Below are 16,285 nucleotides of genomic sequence, written 5' to 3'. Positions count from 1 at the left end.
GCGCCCTCTGCTGGTGTGGATGTGCACAGCGATAATGAATTTATAAAATATACGTTATGTTAAATAAAAACTAGAGGGAGAACTGGAGAGTATTTTCATATTTCACTGTGGACCAAGTTTTCAAGGAAGATTTCAAGGTTTATAGAATTAGCTGTGATTTGTTTAAGGATGCTGTAAGTCCTTGAAGGCTTACTTTTTATTTTACTTGCATACATAATTTTTTATTGTGCAATAATGGACTGAAAAATCAGTTGTAAGTAGATTTAAATACCTTAACTTTTCACATTTACAGACAATCTGTTATGAAGAAATAATCAAGTATCTCTGATTATCAGTACCCCAACGGCTCTTGAGTCAATACGGGTGGATTTGATTGTTCAAATTCATTCATTTTGCTTTTGTTAAATCTTCTAATATTTAATCTGTCTTCTGCTTTACTTTAAGTAAGAATCTGCTCACTAAAACCTGATTAATATGAAATAACAGCTTTGTTAAAACACTATAGTGCTTTTTTTCTATAGAACTGGAAAGAGTAGTCAGGGATGAAAGTTAATGTTTAACATGTTTTGCTTGTCGCCTAGATACAAGGAGGAGGTGGTTATTGATGCCTAATGATGGTAATGAGATGGAGTCTGAAAAGAATGAGATTAAAAGTTCTTGTCCAGACGTCAGAGACACTCTATGAGAGCTGCAGTAATGCTGTGATGCTAATCAAAAATTATTTTCTGAAAAGATATGCTGCAGCAGAAATTAGACATTTTCATTTGAATAACATCTGTTGCTTCTGCTGAGTAATATGGAAACTTTGAACAGAACTGGAGCTGTAGATCATCTTCATCCTTGCAATGAATTTCTTCTTCCCTTCAGATCGTCTCCTCCAAGCTGTGTGTTTTACTATGCATTTTCCTTACTGTTGTAGCTGTCGTCACAGTGTGTGGAAACCTCCTGATAATAGTCTCCGTGGATTACTTCACACAGCTCTACACTCCGACCAACGCTCTCATCGTGTCCCTGGCTGCGACGGACTTTCTGGTCGGCGTGCTGGTCTTTCCTTCAGCATGGCGTTCTCTCTGAGCTCCTGTCTGCTTCATGATGGCTTTAAATGTCAAGTGGGGGACAGCTTTGACATTTCCCTGAGCACCTGTTCTATTCTGAACCTGTGTTGCATTACTGTTGACAGACATTACGCAGTGTGTCAGCCTCTCACCTACAGAACCAGGATGACCAACAATATTGCCGTGGCGATGATTCTGACGAGTTGGGGTATTTCCGGGTTAATTGGAATCGGCATAACTATTGCTGGATTAAATCATGAACCGTGTGAAGAAAACTGTTCTATGGAGGTTCTGTTATCCATCACTCTAGGTCCGACGTTTTCCTTTTACCTTCTGGCTCTCATCATGCTTTGCATCTACCTAAAGATTTTCTTAGTTGCACAAAGACAGGCGCGCATCATCCACATCAATAAAAACTCTGGAGGAACAGCAAGCAAGAGGGAGAGAAAGGCCACAAAAACTCTGGCTATTGTTATGGGTGTTTTTCTCATCTGTTGGACTTCCCTGTTTGTTTGCATAACCTGGTTCCATTCAGTGCTGACCCGGTGCCAGTTTCTGTCATTGAGGCGCTTAACTGGGTTACTCTGACCAATTCCATGCTTAATCCTTTTATCTATGCTTTTTTTTTTTTTTTTTTTTACAGCTGGTACAGGACAGCTTTTAGAATGATAGTTTCTGGGAAAGTATTTCAGGGAGATTTTACTAATTCAAAACTGTCTTGATGTCTGATGATGAAGAGCCTTTGTCAAGTTGGGGTATGTGTTTGTGATCAAGTATAATTTTTAACCTTTGTGGATACAAGAAAAGCTACAATATTTAACCCTCCCGCGATCTTCAGAGACGGGGTCATTTGTGTGAATTTGCGTGCCTCCATGTCCCGTCACTTTACTGCTTGTTTCACCCCATGAAACAATAGAGATTATTCTATCTTTTTGAAGACCTATTTTGAAAACAATATTCTTAACCAAACGTTAAGAATTATGATGTCAATTTTGAGCACAATGAGGATATAGAAGGCTTAGCTTGGCAAACAAGGACTCCATTTTCTTGGAGTCTGACCACAACCTACAGGACTTCTTAAGAAATCAAATTTAGGAGTAAATGACCCGGACTGAGAGAGCAGTTTAGACGGTTAACCTTATACTGTTCAAGACTAAGGTTGAAATGCATCGCAACTGCAAAGTACTGTGACCGCCAAACTGCAGTAGAGATTTCCGAAATTTTAAAATGCCAAAGTATTTGCTGCCAACTAGTGGCAAACAGAAAAATTACCAGAACATATGCCTGGCAGGGAATGGGTATCTATCATCTATTGCATATAATTATTATTCAGTGTGTAATATTATACACACTGCAATATAATACAATGACCTGAACCTCTAGAGCCACATAAACAGAGTTACAAAGTCAGCCTTCTATCACCTAAAGAAGATTTCTAGGATTAAAGGACTAATGTCTCAGCAAGATCTAGAGAAACTAATCAATGCATTTATCTTTAGTTGCATTGCTGCAATAGTGTCTCCACAAGTCTGCCTAAACAAATATCAGACAGTGCAGCTGATCCAGAATGCTTCTGCTGGCGTTCTGACTAAAACCAGGAAAATAGAGCACATCACCCAGTTCTACAGTCTTTCCTTGGCTCCCTGTAGCTCAGAGAACAGGCTTTAAAATAATGATGTTAGTTTATGAATCACTGAACGGTTTAGCACCACAATACATTAAGGACCTGATGTTGTATCAACCTTATTGCTGGTTTCTCAGTGACTGTATGATGCTTTTAAGACTTTTTATTTTTCTGTTTTAATGATGTAAAACACTTTGAACTGCTTTGTTCTAAAGTCACACAAATAAACTTGATTGATGGATAATGACCAACTGCAGACAGTCGAAAGAAGAGGTTCTGTCACAAGACTTTATTATAATATTCAATAATGTGAAGTAATTGTTAAATTACTTTTCAAAATAATGTGATATATTTAAGAAAGTGACTGCACACAAAAATAATAATAATTTCCAAACAAAATCTTAATCATAGGCTTGTGAACATTTCATTGAGATACAAAGGAAACATGTCTGCCTTACTTTACAGTCAAAGCACTGATTGTAAAGCAAGATAAACATGTTTCCACATCTTCAAATCTCACAGGCTCTCTGGAGTTCAGCTGCCAAAGGTTTAAAGAGGACTTCTTAGAGGGGTGAGATTTAGCTTTGAGAGTGTTTGTGTCTAAAGCTGAGTTTTGTGTTGTGTCCTTTAAGGGCTCAACACAAAAACAGAAATCCCAGAATCCTTCCTGAATTAAAGTGTTTGCAGATCTAATGCAAATGTAGGAACAGTAAATGTTACACATGTTTAGTATCCTGTTGTGACCTAGAAAGACTCAGTACAAGGTTTTACATGTAAATAGTATTAACCTTAACTCTAACAAGCCTATATATATATATATATATATATATATATATATATATATATATATATATATATATATATATATATATATATATATATATATATATATATATATATACTGCTTTTCCAACAAAAAACAAACCAAAACAGTAGAAAATGCTTCTATAAATGGCTGTCATTACATAACACTCCGATTACAGAGAAGTTATGCAAACAAAGTGAAGTAGCTGTTCAATACAATAATTACCATCAATCAATAACTCTATTCCATTTGGGAAATTTGATCTCTTTTGCTGCAAGTTACACAGTTTAATAAAAAATAAAGATATTTTCCAAAGTTTTTGTGGATATAAAACATGACATGTAAACTAAAGACAAACAAAATACTTTTTCTTTAAACTTACTTAAAATGCCATTCCATCTAAGGAAAATAAAATATATTCTTTAAAAAAAATGTATTATGTGGTATTACATTATTGTGTATTTCCCCAAAACAAAGGCTGTGTAATATTAAAGTACTTAGTTTTCTGCATTGCACACCTTTGAAAAGCTTTCTAATATGCTGCCTTTACAAGATGGCAGAATTAATGCTTGCTTCATTTTTCAAAAAAGAGAATGCAGCGGGACTCTTTCAGATTATAACGTTATAACTTAAAGAGGCTGTAGTAATGAGAGAAAAAACTGATTTGTTTGTTGTTTTCCTTATATGGGCATGGTTTCCTGCACATGTTAAGTGTTGAATGAGTCACTTTGTCCAGAAGAAGACACATGGTACCCACTTCTGGAGCCTGTAACACACAAACACACACATATTTAAATATCCACATGCTTATAAAATCTTAAGCATATTCTCATTTTTTTATACTCTCCATTGCAAAAAACAGAAAAAAGTTAATGACAGAGATGTCAGTTTTTTTGTCATTCGGTGCTTTAAGTAAAATAATCCCAACTATTAAGAATATTGTAGGGAAACCCAGATTTGTTAAGATAAAAATAAAACATTTTCCAAGCCGCTCATATTAAAACAGATTGATTTTATTATACTTGCTGCACAAAAAGTGACAAAAAAAGATCAAAATCTCTTGCTAATCGGTCAAGAGGTGGATTGTTTCTCTGAAGTTCTCTTAAAAGACATACTTTTAATGACGTGACATACCTCTGTTTATTCTTATTCTCCGGAACAAGTTGCTCAGTCCACTAGATGATGTTCCAGCACTGGTGCTCTGAAAGCAGAATCAAATTCTCAGTAAGAATTTGTAAAAGAGACCGAATGGAACAATACAAATGAGAACAAAACCTTTAACAGAGAAACTTTTCTTACCTGTGTTCTACCCTGTGACGTCAGTGATCGTATGTTCATTGCCGACCACACCTGAAAGGTTAATTCTCAAAGGTTAGCACACTGCTGCTAATACGTCATGACATGTGAGAGTCCTCCATTGTCAGCTTCTTTTTAAGTGACAAACTCACCTTTTTGTCCAACAGTGTTCCGAACACCAGAATAAAGAAACCCTTTAGAAACACAAAGGAATAATTTTATAGTTTCATCTTTTCAGTCCATCATTTTGCAGCATCAAACACTCAAACACCAGAACATAGAGCAACAGATTAGTGGGCATAAAAGTAAAATTCCTACCTGCAATGAATTGAAGAAAGCAAAGGCAACATGGATTCCAAAGTTTTTGGGGTCAACCATGGTTCCGATTCCCAAACCCCAAGTCAGTCCGAAAAACGGCGTGAGCACAGCCAAACTCCTGGCAATCACATACAGAACGTGCTTCTCTCCTGTTTGGGATGCGTTTCCTCCAACTCTTCTTCTCAATATTTTGTACAGCACCACAATTAAGATGATAAAGTTTATCCCCACTATCATAAGCGCAGGGATCACGAAGGCCAGCAGAGCTTTGGACTCGTACCAGTTGAGCCAACAGACGACATTTTCTCTGATGTACTGATTTGAGGGAGCAGTTGAAGCTATAGTTATAGTTGCAATGATCAGCGGCGCTCCATATCCCAAAGAGAATCCAATGATCAGCATGGCTAGCTTAGATAGCCCTCCATCAAAGACACTGAGAGTCCGGTAGAGCAACAGCAGAGCTGACGCTAACATCCAGAAGAACAGAGCCAGGTAGAAAAAGTGGATGAAGAAGGTTGCGGCTGTGCAGGCCGGAGGGTTCTTCTGGTCTGCATCTGAAATGGCTGCTCCAATAATGAACCAAATGTTTGCAATCAGTAGGGACAGAGCGATGTTGACGATGGAGACGTGACGCAAGTACGACGTTGCGTTCTTGTTGATTTTTCTCCATATGACTGCTTCAATGATGAGACAAATGACCAGGCAGGCCATAGAAATTCCAACTCCAATGTAGGTAATGAAGTCCAGAATAAGGCTTCTGGGGCTGTCGGGTGACATAAGGATGGAGAAGGAGGTGGTGTGGTTGCAGTTGCAGCTGACCGTCTCATTTTCAAAGTAAACTAACGAGCAGCCATCATCGCTCCATCCTCCAAGACCGTCATAGAGATTGAAATCCCAAAAGACACATTTAGGGTTTCCTATGGTGAAATTTGTGTAATTTATGACATCAAATGTCAATGAAATATTTGAGATTTCAACTTCAGGACTAACGAGGGCAACCCTTCCATGGACGCGGCTGGAGGAGGTGTTGAGCTCATCTCTTCCAGGAAGCACATTGTACATTGAAGCAAAAATTATTATGGTGATGAATTTTTCTTCTCCACCAACCTGTGGTATTTCTATTTCCACTGAGGAGTTATATACACTGTTGAAAGGGTCTGTGAGCCTGGTTTTGTTCAGGATAATGAAATCTGTGTTGATGTCCAGTGAATCATTGCCAATAAATTTTGGTAAGTTTTCAAAAACATTCAAGAAAGAGGCGCTGGAACTGTTTCTCAATAGTTCATCTTCTGTTGTATTTCTGGTGTCGTTGTAATTTAGAAAACCCCAAGACCCCCTCGCATCGTCAATCGTGAGAAGGCCGGCACTTTCTAGGAAGTTCTACGGAAAAAAATAAAAAAGCAACACAAACAGCATGTATTAATATTTTAACACAGAAATATACATGTAGCCTGTGATTGTGAGTACGCATGTTATGTGCTTTGGGCACATTCTAGCTATGTTTGCCTATTTATTGTTTATAGACTTTGGTTAGATGATATTCTCTGCCCTTTTAACATTTTTTGAGGTTTTGCTAATTCTATATGTTTTGTAATTAATATCTGGTTGTTTAAAGCTGTGGCGCTGCTGTCGCCCCCCTATAAACAGGCTGACCTTAGGGAGTGTGTAGACACCCGCCTTTCATCTCTCTCTCTTCCGCTCTCTCCACCACTGCCAGGATGCGTCCCACCTGACATGCAGCCTGACATGTGGCAGCTTCTCTTAGGCTTTGTTTGCTCTTTCATTGTGATTTTGGTCTAGTGGGACTGGTTGTCCTGGTTTCGATGACGAATATTTGAACCCTTATTTATGAGTCTGTGTCCTCAAACAAGCTGTGTCCTTTTTGGACGTAGCATATTTATGGGGGCTCATTTAAACAAAGTCTGCCTTTCACAACTCGTCGTGTCCCGTTGGTTTTATTGCAGTAATTATGGTTTTTGTGGGAATGATGTTTTGTTTTTTCTGAGCACTTTGGCACAGTTTGAGTGAGTTTGGAGGTTTAATTAGGACATTTGAATGATGTGTTCTTGTAGCTCGGTTTGTGTGTTGGCTTTGTTAATAAATTGTGTCTTGACTCTATGCTGTGCTGTGTTGCGGGCGTATGAACTCATACCTGAAGCACATCACCTCTTTGGATGTAATGATGTTTAAATGTACACATGTACCTACCCTCGTGGAATTTCTCTCTAGATTGATTTGTAAAGATGTGGATGTGTTGGCGACATTTTCAAAGATCTTAATCATGGCAATGAGGGTCGCCGGAGACTCAATGATATCATTATTATTCTGTACAGTCGCATTTTTGAGATCCTCCAAGAATACTGGAATAGTCAACTCATTCAAGTTCTGTCAGAAGAAAGAAAAGAGATTTTCTTGTTAATTATGATCACATTGCTCTATGCAGTTGTTTATGTATAATGTCTCTGGAATGAATGTACTATACCTGTTATTATTTGACAAAACTGAAAACAGAATCTGCATTCTTTTAGCACTTATTTATGTTTATAATAAGTTATTATTCATTATAGCATGGCTCAGCTTCAGACCCTCTTAAGCTGTCCTTGACTAGGTGTCAAGTGATGTGTTGTGACTGACGACAGCACATAGACATGCTTCCTATGTGACTTTTTTTTTAAAAATAGCTTACATTTTTAAAAAATCTAGTAGGTTCAAAATAAAGCAACACAAGTGTCTGTATTGAAAAGCTCAGAAAATGCTAAAAAAAAAATAGATCACCTGTGATCGATCAAGCAGCTCCACAATCACTTGTAGGACACAGTAGTCTTGTTCATCTCCATATTTACCATCTGGCTGACAAACTGCTGTTTTTTCTCCTTCATAGTTAGGGTCACATTTTCCAACACCAATATCCCCAATCACTGCATTTCCATATATGTCACTTGTGCAGTCAAACTCCACTGGAGAAAAAGAAAACATGTTTAAGGTCATAATTTATGAGTGCTAGTAAACAACTAGATATTTTTTTAAAAACTGCAGGGAAATACTCTTGTTCATTTCATACTCACGCTTTGTGGTTAGTACCAGTGTGATTTCTTTTGCACTGTCCCTTTCTTTCAATTTACATTTGAACGTCAACACATCACCATCAGCACATGACGGAGACGGTGTGTAGATGTAGGACGTTACACCTAAATCTATCAGTAAATAAAAAATGATAAATTCCCAAATTATTATTTTTTTGTATTGCGAAGAGTGTCAGAAATATTTAGGTCATGTCTTTGTGTCACATTTACCTTCACCACTTGGACTGATCAATGTAGCTTTTAATTCATTTACTGTGCAGGTCAGTTCCTTTGACCCAGAACACTTCACCGTGTCTTTGATTGGACTCACAGTGATCAGAGGGAGTGTTTTGGAAGTCAGCTGCCCCGACTGTCTGAAAGTTGAACCGGCTCCCCAGGTTATCGTACATTCATACTTCCCTGGGTAAAAAAATAAAAAGCTAGTGAAGAAATAGCTTGATAATGCATGTTATACCAAAAGATTTGACGGTGCAAATAACTTTCAGGGTTTAGTTGTTGTGTTAACAATTCATAATAACTGGTTGAATTTATATATTTTAAGATGCTGCACAAGGTTAAAAATTCACTTTATAAATAAAAAGGAAAACATACAGTTTTTTTTCCCTATAGAAAATCTATTAGAAAACTTTTTTTTTTGCAATACAGTGAATTTCATTTTAATTAGATCTTTAGGAACAGCCTGATCAATAGCACATCTATTCCTGAGTTTCAGTGCCATAATGTGGCAACATTAAAGTCAGTCAAACAAAACTCCCAAACAGTGATAACAAGAAACAGAAAAGGTGAAATATTCACAGGACAGTTGGGATGTGTTTCACTCTGAAGTAGAAAAGATTTAATTTATCCATTTGACTAAGTTAGGCAAAATAGAAAAACCAGAAAAAAACAATTAAGGTTTACAAATGTAGTTTGGCTCCAACACTCTCCAACCATGTTTCCACCATATGTGAAGTAAAGAAATGCTAGATGTTACTAAATTCACAGCAAGTCAATGACCTGCTACACTGCAGCACAGCTGTAGGAGAGGAGCAGCCAATCCAAATGAGTTTCAATACATAACACCAATTCATAACGAATACTTTCACATGGCACTGCACAGAAAAAATGTACAAGCTGAATTTTCAGAAATATTAAAAACGCAATGAAAATCTTTCTTTAAAAAAGACTGAATATGGCAGTAAAATAATAGCTGATGGTAAAGTAACAGCAGTTACTTTAGAAACATTATCTGGTTTATTATTATTCATTTTTTTACATGCATTTCATGTTTTTGTGTTTAATAAAGTGTCGAGAAAAGCCGAGATCATCCCACTTCCCCATGCTGGAGATTTTAGTTTAATAGTAACAATAAATAAAGTTATCTTTAAAACTGATTACACAGGTGACATCAGGACCCAACTGTAGAGTCAGATGGTAATACAATTAATCTGGTTGTTATTGTCCTGCAAACTTTGTTTTAATTCTACTTTTTTCTATTTAATCATAAAAAATCACAGTCAGGCAGAAAGAGAGAGTGAAACAGGAAGAGCAGGTTTCCTGAAGAAAGAGGAGGTAAATTTTCAGCCTGCATGTGTATAAAAATAGTTCAGAATATTCCTTATTTCAAATCATTAAAGGTTTAAAGAATAAAATCTAAACATTTTGAGTAATTGGATAAAATCCAGAGTAAAATACTTAAATTAATAATAACTTATAATTAGGCCAATAATTAATATTGGTTTAACCAATGGTTGATATTGGTTTGATTATAAGAATATTTACACTTACTCTTACACTTGTGGAAGTACTTACAGGTGAGACAAGTAACTGTAACTTGGTATCAAATAATTAAAATAATGGATTATTCTTGGTTTCTTTTCAGAAATGTCTGTAATAACTCACATTATGACTATAATAAGAGTAACTAATAAGTTATGCTTATTATGATATTATAAATGAATGCTAAATCAGAGAAACTAAAAAAACTAAAAGGTTATAAATGTGATTTGACGTTGAACTGGAAATGGTGTAAAATGTGTAACTAATTAAAGATCACTGATGTTGTGTTGGAGGTAGATGGTAGGTGAAAGGTCAGGGGAAAAGAGGAACTGATGGGAGAGCAGAGGTGACCAAGGCCTTATTGTTGAACTTAAACCTTCCTAAGAAAATGTTGGGCAGGCAACAGACGTAGGACTGTTGAGAAAACCAGGGTCATTAGAACAGACATCATGTCTCCAAGATGGTGATGGATATGAGATCATCTGTCCAAGTAGTCAGTCAATGAGACAGGCATAGCAACAAAGCTAGCCAATGCAAACGCACCAAAAGGGTGGATACATCCTTTGTAAGGTGGGTGCAAAAGAGGAATCTAGGGTTGGATCCTTCAGGCAGCTTCAAGCCAAGACCAAGATGGACAAAGAACTCTGCAGCTGAAGAAGAGCCGGAGCCACAGAGCCGAAGACTGTTCTGCACATGGGAACCAATCCGTTAGCCCTGCAACATGTGGCTTCAAATTGCACTTCTCTCATCAGCTGGGTTCGGACCCCAAAGAGCAAGGCAAAGATGAAGATAAAGCCAAAGATCAAAGGCAAAGATGAAGAACTGGTGCGTTCTTTCCCTGAGACCAGTTCGTCTACATCTCAGTGGACCAGAAAGATCGTGACACGAGGAGAAGGGAGCTACAGAGCTGCAAGACAAGAAGCTGAGGACCGCTACGCACAAGAGGAAACCATCCTGAGGCCCGAGACCTGCCGCTCTAAGTCAGTACTCTTCCTGCCAGCACCCAAGTCCTGTGTGACCTCAGCATCAAAGCAGAGATGGAAGCTCATCAGACCTGTAGGGACGTCTGCCCTCATCTATCAGCGCTGTGAGCCTCTTGCTGCTGCAACACCTTCTTCATCATCAGGCCAGTTCTGGGGTTCAAGATGCCAAACTCTGTCCGTCTCTTTCAAAGTTTCCCTTTTTTAATTCTCAGTGTCAGGTTTAGGGAAAGATAGCCTAGATGATTGATTTTACTTGTTTGATTATTTCTGCTACTGAATTAAGCTGTACTGACCCTTGCAATATTACCTTACTAATAAAATAATTAGCATTAAGAAAATCTAAAAGATGTTGTGGACATTCAATTAATGAGTCACCTTAAAGTTCTTTGATGGTCACAAAATAGCTATGAAGTTTGATTCTGGAGAGGAAAAAGTGGAAAATGTCTTATAGGTTGCTTTTAGCCAAACACTATATGTAAACAACACCCTTGGGACTCGCCCGAGTCACTAAAACCAACCTGGTTCAGTAACAAGTGCAAGTTGTAATAAAGAGAAAGAGTGAATGTTAACAGGTGTGCTCTGTGAAACTAGTTAGCTGCAGGCTGTTCAGTCTGGCTAATTCACAGGGTGAAGAAGGGTGGGACATCTGGATGGAGGTCATCAGAAACCAGGCTAGTTTTTCTCGACGCCAGCTTAATCAGAGTTTACTTCAGTTCTGGGTAGGGTAAATCCCGGCAGATTTAGGAAACTCAATTCACCCATTAGACGGAGAGCTGGTAGCACATCTCCCTCCTCTCAGAAGGGGAAGTAGAGAGAGAGAAGGGGAGGGGATGTTGCGCAACAACAAAAGTTTTCCCTTATTTTCTGACCTCTTTTAAATCAAGTCATACCACACATCACTCAGGATCCATTGTTATCTATGCTTATTGAATAACACAATATAAACAATATTTGCTGTTTCTTGCTGTGTAAGATACACTATTTTCCCATTTCTCCTTGAGTTCTTGTATTTATGGGTAAAGTGTAGAAGGAGATGGGGGAAAAATGCAGTTTAACAAATATCCTCAACTAAACCATATTCTTTTTGAATACAGTGCAGAAGGACATTAGCAAAATGTCTTGACATTATTTCCAGTTTTTGATTTTTCTGTTAGCTACCAACTACTAGATTTCTTTCTTACCATCATCATATTTAGAAAATTTAGGGATTAGGATTGAATATTGATCAAAAGTAGATTGTTTGGGAAGGGCTCCTTCTTTTCGTGTCCACAATATTGAATATTTTCCAATGGTGAGGCCAGTTGAGGTGAGGTCAGATGGGTCACATGTCACTTTTATACTGTCCCCGACATAGAGTAGAGCTCCATCAACCGACAACTGCTTCGAACCTTCATAGAGATACGAACATCATTAATCAGTTATCCTTAAACATTTTCATATTAAATACACATTTTAAATATTCCCCAGCCTTCCTAAGGTCTACTTACTGACAATGCTGATGGGATATTTTGATGCCACTTCTGATAATATTTCATTTTTTGTTATCTGAACTTTGATCTCTGTTGGTGTTTCAGATGAAAAAACATTAAGCTCATAATTAGCAATTGTACTCCCAGCCCTGCAATGAAAGAAGAAAAAAAAATCTTAATTTAAATCACAAAGAGAAATATTTAATTCTACTGAGAATATATTATTTATTATCTGCAAAGTTGTTGCAGATAAACATTTACATAAATGGTACAGGAAAACCCAGGGGGTCTTTTTATTTCTTAGGATTGCATCTTCTGATGAAGAAACGCAGACTCAGATAATCACACTAACACCATGTTTGAGTGGCTGCATGATTAGTTTTTCTGAAAAGCTATTTTGTTTTATTTCTCATATGCCAGGATTCACATCTTGCAAAATGTTGGTTTCATATTTCATAGCTCTATAGATGTTTTCTAGATTCTCTTTCCAGACAGCTAGATGTCAGTGAGTTAGTTTATTTTATCATCAACTTTTTTTAAATTGGGGAATATTATGTTGCTTTCTTTTGCCAACTTCATGCTGTCAGAAATGTTCTATTTAAGTTATTTCTTGATGTTTCTATAGACCTGGTTGTAAAATAAAGAAAATATGTTTGTAGTTTATTATTTCCTGAGTAAAAGAAGCTACTTTTTTAAAACTATATTTCTTTGATATTACAATTTGTTTGAAACACATTACCGAATAAGACAAAGAGGAGGGCACCACAAATTATTGCAATAATTTAAGTTCATATGCTGCTGAATTTCATCTCCCCTCATATTTACTCCTCCATCTGTCACTCTTCTTTAACATTATATGGTCTGACTTTAAGTAAAAATACATGAAATGCATATTTGTCTAGCTGAGTCCAATGGGTACTGATGGCACAAGCAGCTAGCAGCACTTGTGCCGCCATGAAAATGAAACTGAACTAAAGGATCCGATGGTGTAACCACAAAGTAAAAATAAAATAATAATGTTTCAGTTAACTTTTATTTATTGTAAATGCAAATTATTCTTCTGTTTAATGTTGATAGACAATTTAACAGAATTCACAGCAAAAATGAAAATAAAATTTCACTTACTTGAAAGACAGATTTTTGATTGTACAGTTTGTTTGTAAAATACTTGTACACTTGCTTAAAATCTGTTTGAGAGAATGGTAAAAGACAAGAAATAAATAAAATCACATCCTGTAATTTCAGTGCTTTCTTATGAGAGCAGAAAGACAGGCACATTAAGTAATGATGACTTACAGCGTTCTCAATGGTTTTGTAAACTTGATTGTTCTTGTCATTGAATGACTCTTCAAACGTCATGTCCATGGTAATGATGCCTGGTATATTTTTAGGTGATGGTGTAGGTTTCGGCGTTGTTGTGGTTGGTGGTGGTGCTGTGGTTGGCGGTGGTGTTGTGGTTGTGGTTGGCGGTGGTGTTGTGGTTGGTGGTGGTGCTGTGGTTGGCGGTGGTGTTGTGGTTGGTGGTGGTGCTGTGGTTGAAATCACCAGAAACAAATAAAAAGACCAGATTAAGGTTCTCAGATGTTTTAGATCTATACAACTAAACACATGAAAAGGAAAACTGAAAATGTTTTTCCCTACCAGGACATGGTGTACTACCTGTGAAGCAAACACAAGCAAAAGTTTTGATTAATGTGCCTCTTTTTTAATTAATTACCTTAGTTGCTGATAATATCACCTTTTTAAAGTCACAGAACAACATGCTTACTTAGGTTTGGTTGACAATATTGGTTGATAGAAGAGAGTCTATCTCTGCATGTACACTGCTGACTGGTGATGTCATTGCATGAATTGCTGGTGTTGCACAGATCACATGGCCAAGCAAAACGGTCCTCACATTGACAGCGCAGTTGCACCGGTGTGTTCGGAGAGCAGACTTTAAAAGGTATTTGAAAAGATGAAAGTCATGCAATATTTTATTTCATTTTTATTATTTATTTATTTATTTATTTATTTATTTATTTATTTATTTATTTATTTATTTATTTTACCTGTAGTCAAGTCTATTGTTTTTACTTTCAAAAATGCTGGGAGAGTTACATAGCTGGTAAAGTTGTCCAATTTGCTTTTGAGTAGTGGAAGTGTATAGTTTTGCACAATGGAGGCTGGGATCCGGAAGACAAGGGTCACTTCAGTGTCTGGATTTGCAGAAATAAACAGGAAAATTCATTAGGAGGAATATAAAAAAGGCCATTATTTCAAGTAATCACTGGTCAACTTTACTATTCAGATTGTGATACAAAAGTGATAAAGGTGACTGGAGGTGCTTCACATTAAGGTTGACCGTAGTCTGTGTGAACACCTTCGTCCCCGAAGCGCAGAAGAAGAATGTTGACGTGACACAGCACAAGACTGTTTACAGAAGTAATAATGGAGCCGCCTGTGGATCCATTTTAAAGTTACTCATAAATGGCAGGATGGGACAGTAACAAGACTGAGGAAGCTAATAAAAAGAAAACACAACTAATGCAACATGGTCGCTTGGAGCCTTGACTGCAGCTTCTGTAGAGACGTCTGTTTTGGTTGTATAGTCAGAGCCAAGACTGGTGGATCACTGACTCAAACTTCTTTTATGATATCATACTTATAATTTTCAGCCATTGTTTACCTCCCCCAGTAGTGGGGGTTGAGGGGTTGCATATGGGTAATAAAAAATGGATGTAGCCTAAGAAATTATCTAACTTTCTGATAATACAGTAGTAACCAAAATTATCTAAATAGAAATAGAAGAGAACTAAACACAAACCCAAAGATCAAGGCGTCCCTACCAGGAGTTTGTCCAATCTGTGGTCATATTTTGAAAACTGTTAACACTTTTAGCAAAAGCAGTCTGATGTGGTGATCATTAACCCCTTTTCCAGATTTTCCTACAAAATAAAGTTAATGAAAACATTTTTAAAATGCTTAGATTTTCATAACTGGGATGCAAGAGCAAAAAAAAAATCCTAAAATGTGTCTCATTTTAGGATTTATCTGCTGGACACAGTGGCGCAAAAAGTGGGTATGCAGCATATGCAACGCAAAGGGACGCAGCACCAGAGGGGGCGTCAAAACCCCGTCTGGAGGGGGTGGCACGCCGATTATGTTTTCCCATACACTTCAGCGCCTTACGCTCCTTCACCTCGTGCACTTTACGAGGTAAATGTAGCGAGTTTTATCCTTCACGTAACGTCGTCTGGGAGGGGGGGGGGGGGGTGTTCTCCACGCTCCTTCAACCTTCCTTCTGGGGAGAGGGGGATTGGGGAGGCGCCGATTTATGTTTTCGCATCCACCTGAATAATGTGTAGTTGCGCCACTGGCTGGACATCAGAATAAAAACATATTCCAAACATTAGACATATATAAAAACATCTACTTCTGCAACAAGCTTACAGCAAACCAGTAGTTGAATAACAGCTACATTAATGTATGTTGGACAAACTAGTCAAGAACAGTAACTTAGTTCATTCCAGCTGACCCAAAGGTTTGGCTTTGAAACTCTCTAAGTTACTCTTAGACACATAAAATTGGTCCTTTTGAGGCAGATATATAAAAGCAGAATGTAGGAAAAGAAATATTTACTGGTCTAGAAAGAAAGAGAGTTTGTTAAAAGACAGTAGGGAACCAACAACAGGAGCAGACAAAAGGAAAGCAGCTTGAACAGCAGCTAAACGATCTGGATGATGAAGAGGAAGAGAGGGTCAGATGAGAGGTTTAAGTACTTATAGCGGAAATTATATGACCAGCCACATGACTGTATGTCCTTCCTTGATGCTGACTGTGTGGACATCAAGGGCTCAGAAAGACCACATAAATGGTTTCACTAACAGCTTATAGCCTCCTTGAATGAATCAC

The 16,285-nt window shown here is 37.4% G+C and overlaps 1 protein-coding gene and 1 pseudogene across 2 annotated transcripts in view; one reads left to right on the top strand and one right to left on the bottom strand.

The window, feature by feature from the left end:
- The first annotated feature begins 796 nt into the window (after positions 1 to 796).
- Positions 797 to 1,777, top strand: LOC106907701 (trace amine-associated receptor 1-like; annotated as a pseudogene).
- A 1,176-nt stretch (positions 1,778 to 2,953) lies between these two features.
- Positions 2,954 to 16,285, bottom strand: part of LOC106907748 (uncharacterized) — a 33,597-nt gene continuing 20,265 nt past the window's right edge. For both annotated transcript variants that reach the window (XM_088001979.1, XM_088001978.1), the window contains exons 28-43: positions 14,443 to 14,589; positions 14,160 to 14,327; positions 14,033 to 14,050; positions 13,688 to 13,920; positions 13,517 to 13,578; positions 12,410 to 12,540; positions 12,104 to 12,310; positions 8,392 to 8,580; positions 8,164 to 8,292; positions 7,874 to 8,055; positions 7,307 to 7,483; positions 5,099 to 6,478; positions 4,933 to 4,974; positions 4,784 to 4,834; positions 4,619 to 4,685; positions 2,954 to 4,250 (exon numbers count right to left, since the gene is read on the bottom strand). In XM_088001979.1, coding sequence (XP_087858105.1) covers positions 4,192 to 4,250; positions 4,619 to 4,685; positions 4,784 to 4,834; positions 4,933 to 4,974; positions 5,099 to 6,478; positions 7,307 to 7,483; positions 7,874 to 8,055; positions 8,164 to 8,292; positions 8,392 to 8,580; positions 12,104 to 12,310; positions 12,410 to 12,540; positions 13,517 to 13,578; positions 13,688 to 13,920; positions 14,033 to 14,050; positions 14,160 to 14,327; positions 14,443 to 14,589 — 3,242 coding nt within the window. In that variant the 3' untranslated portion in view covers positions 2,954 to 4,191. The remainder of the gene's footprint in view (positions 4,251 to 4,618; positions 4,686 to 4,783; positions 4,835 to 4,932; positions 4,975 to 5,098; positions 6,479 to 7,306; positions 7,484 to 7,873; positions 8,056 to 8,163; positions 8,293 to 8,391; positions 8,581 to 12,103; positions 12,311 to 12,409; positions 12,541 to 13,516; positions 13,579 to 13,687; positions 13,921 to 14,032; positions 14,051 to 14,159; positions 14,328 to 14,442; positions 14,590 to 16,285) is intronic.

The sequence above is a fragment of the Poecilia mexicana genome, unplaced genomic scaffold (genome assembly GCF_051168715.1).
Source record: "Poecilia mexicana isolate PSO_F unplaced genomic scaffold, ASM5116871v1 scaffold_21, whole genome shotgun sequence".
In the NCBI taxonomy this organism is placed as follows: domain Eukaryota; kingdom Metazoa; phylum Chordata; class Actinopteri; order Cyprinodontiformes; family Poeciliidae; genus Poecilia; species Poecilia mexicana.
This window is presented reverse-complemented; position numbering and strand designations above follow the sequence as displayed.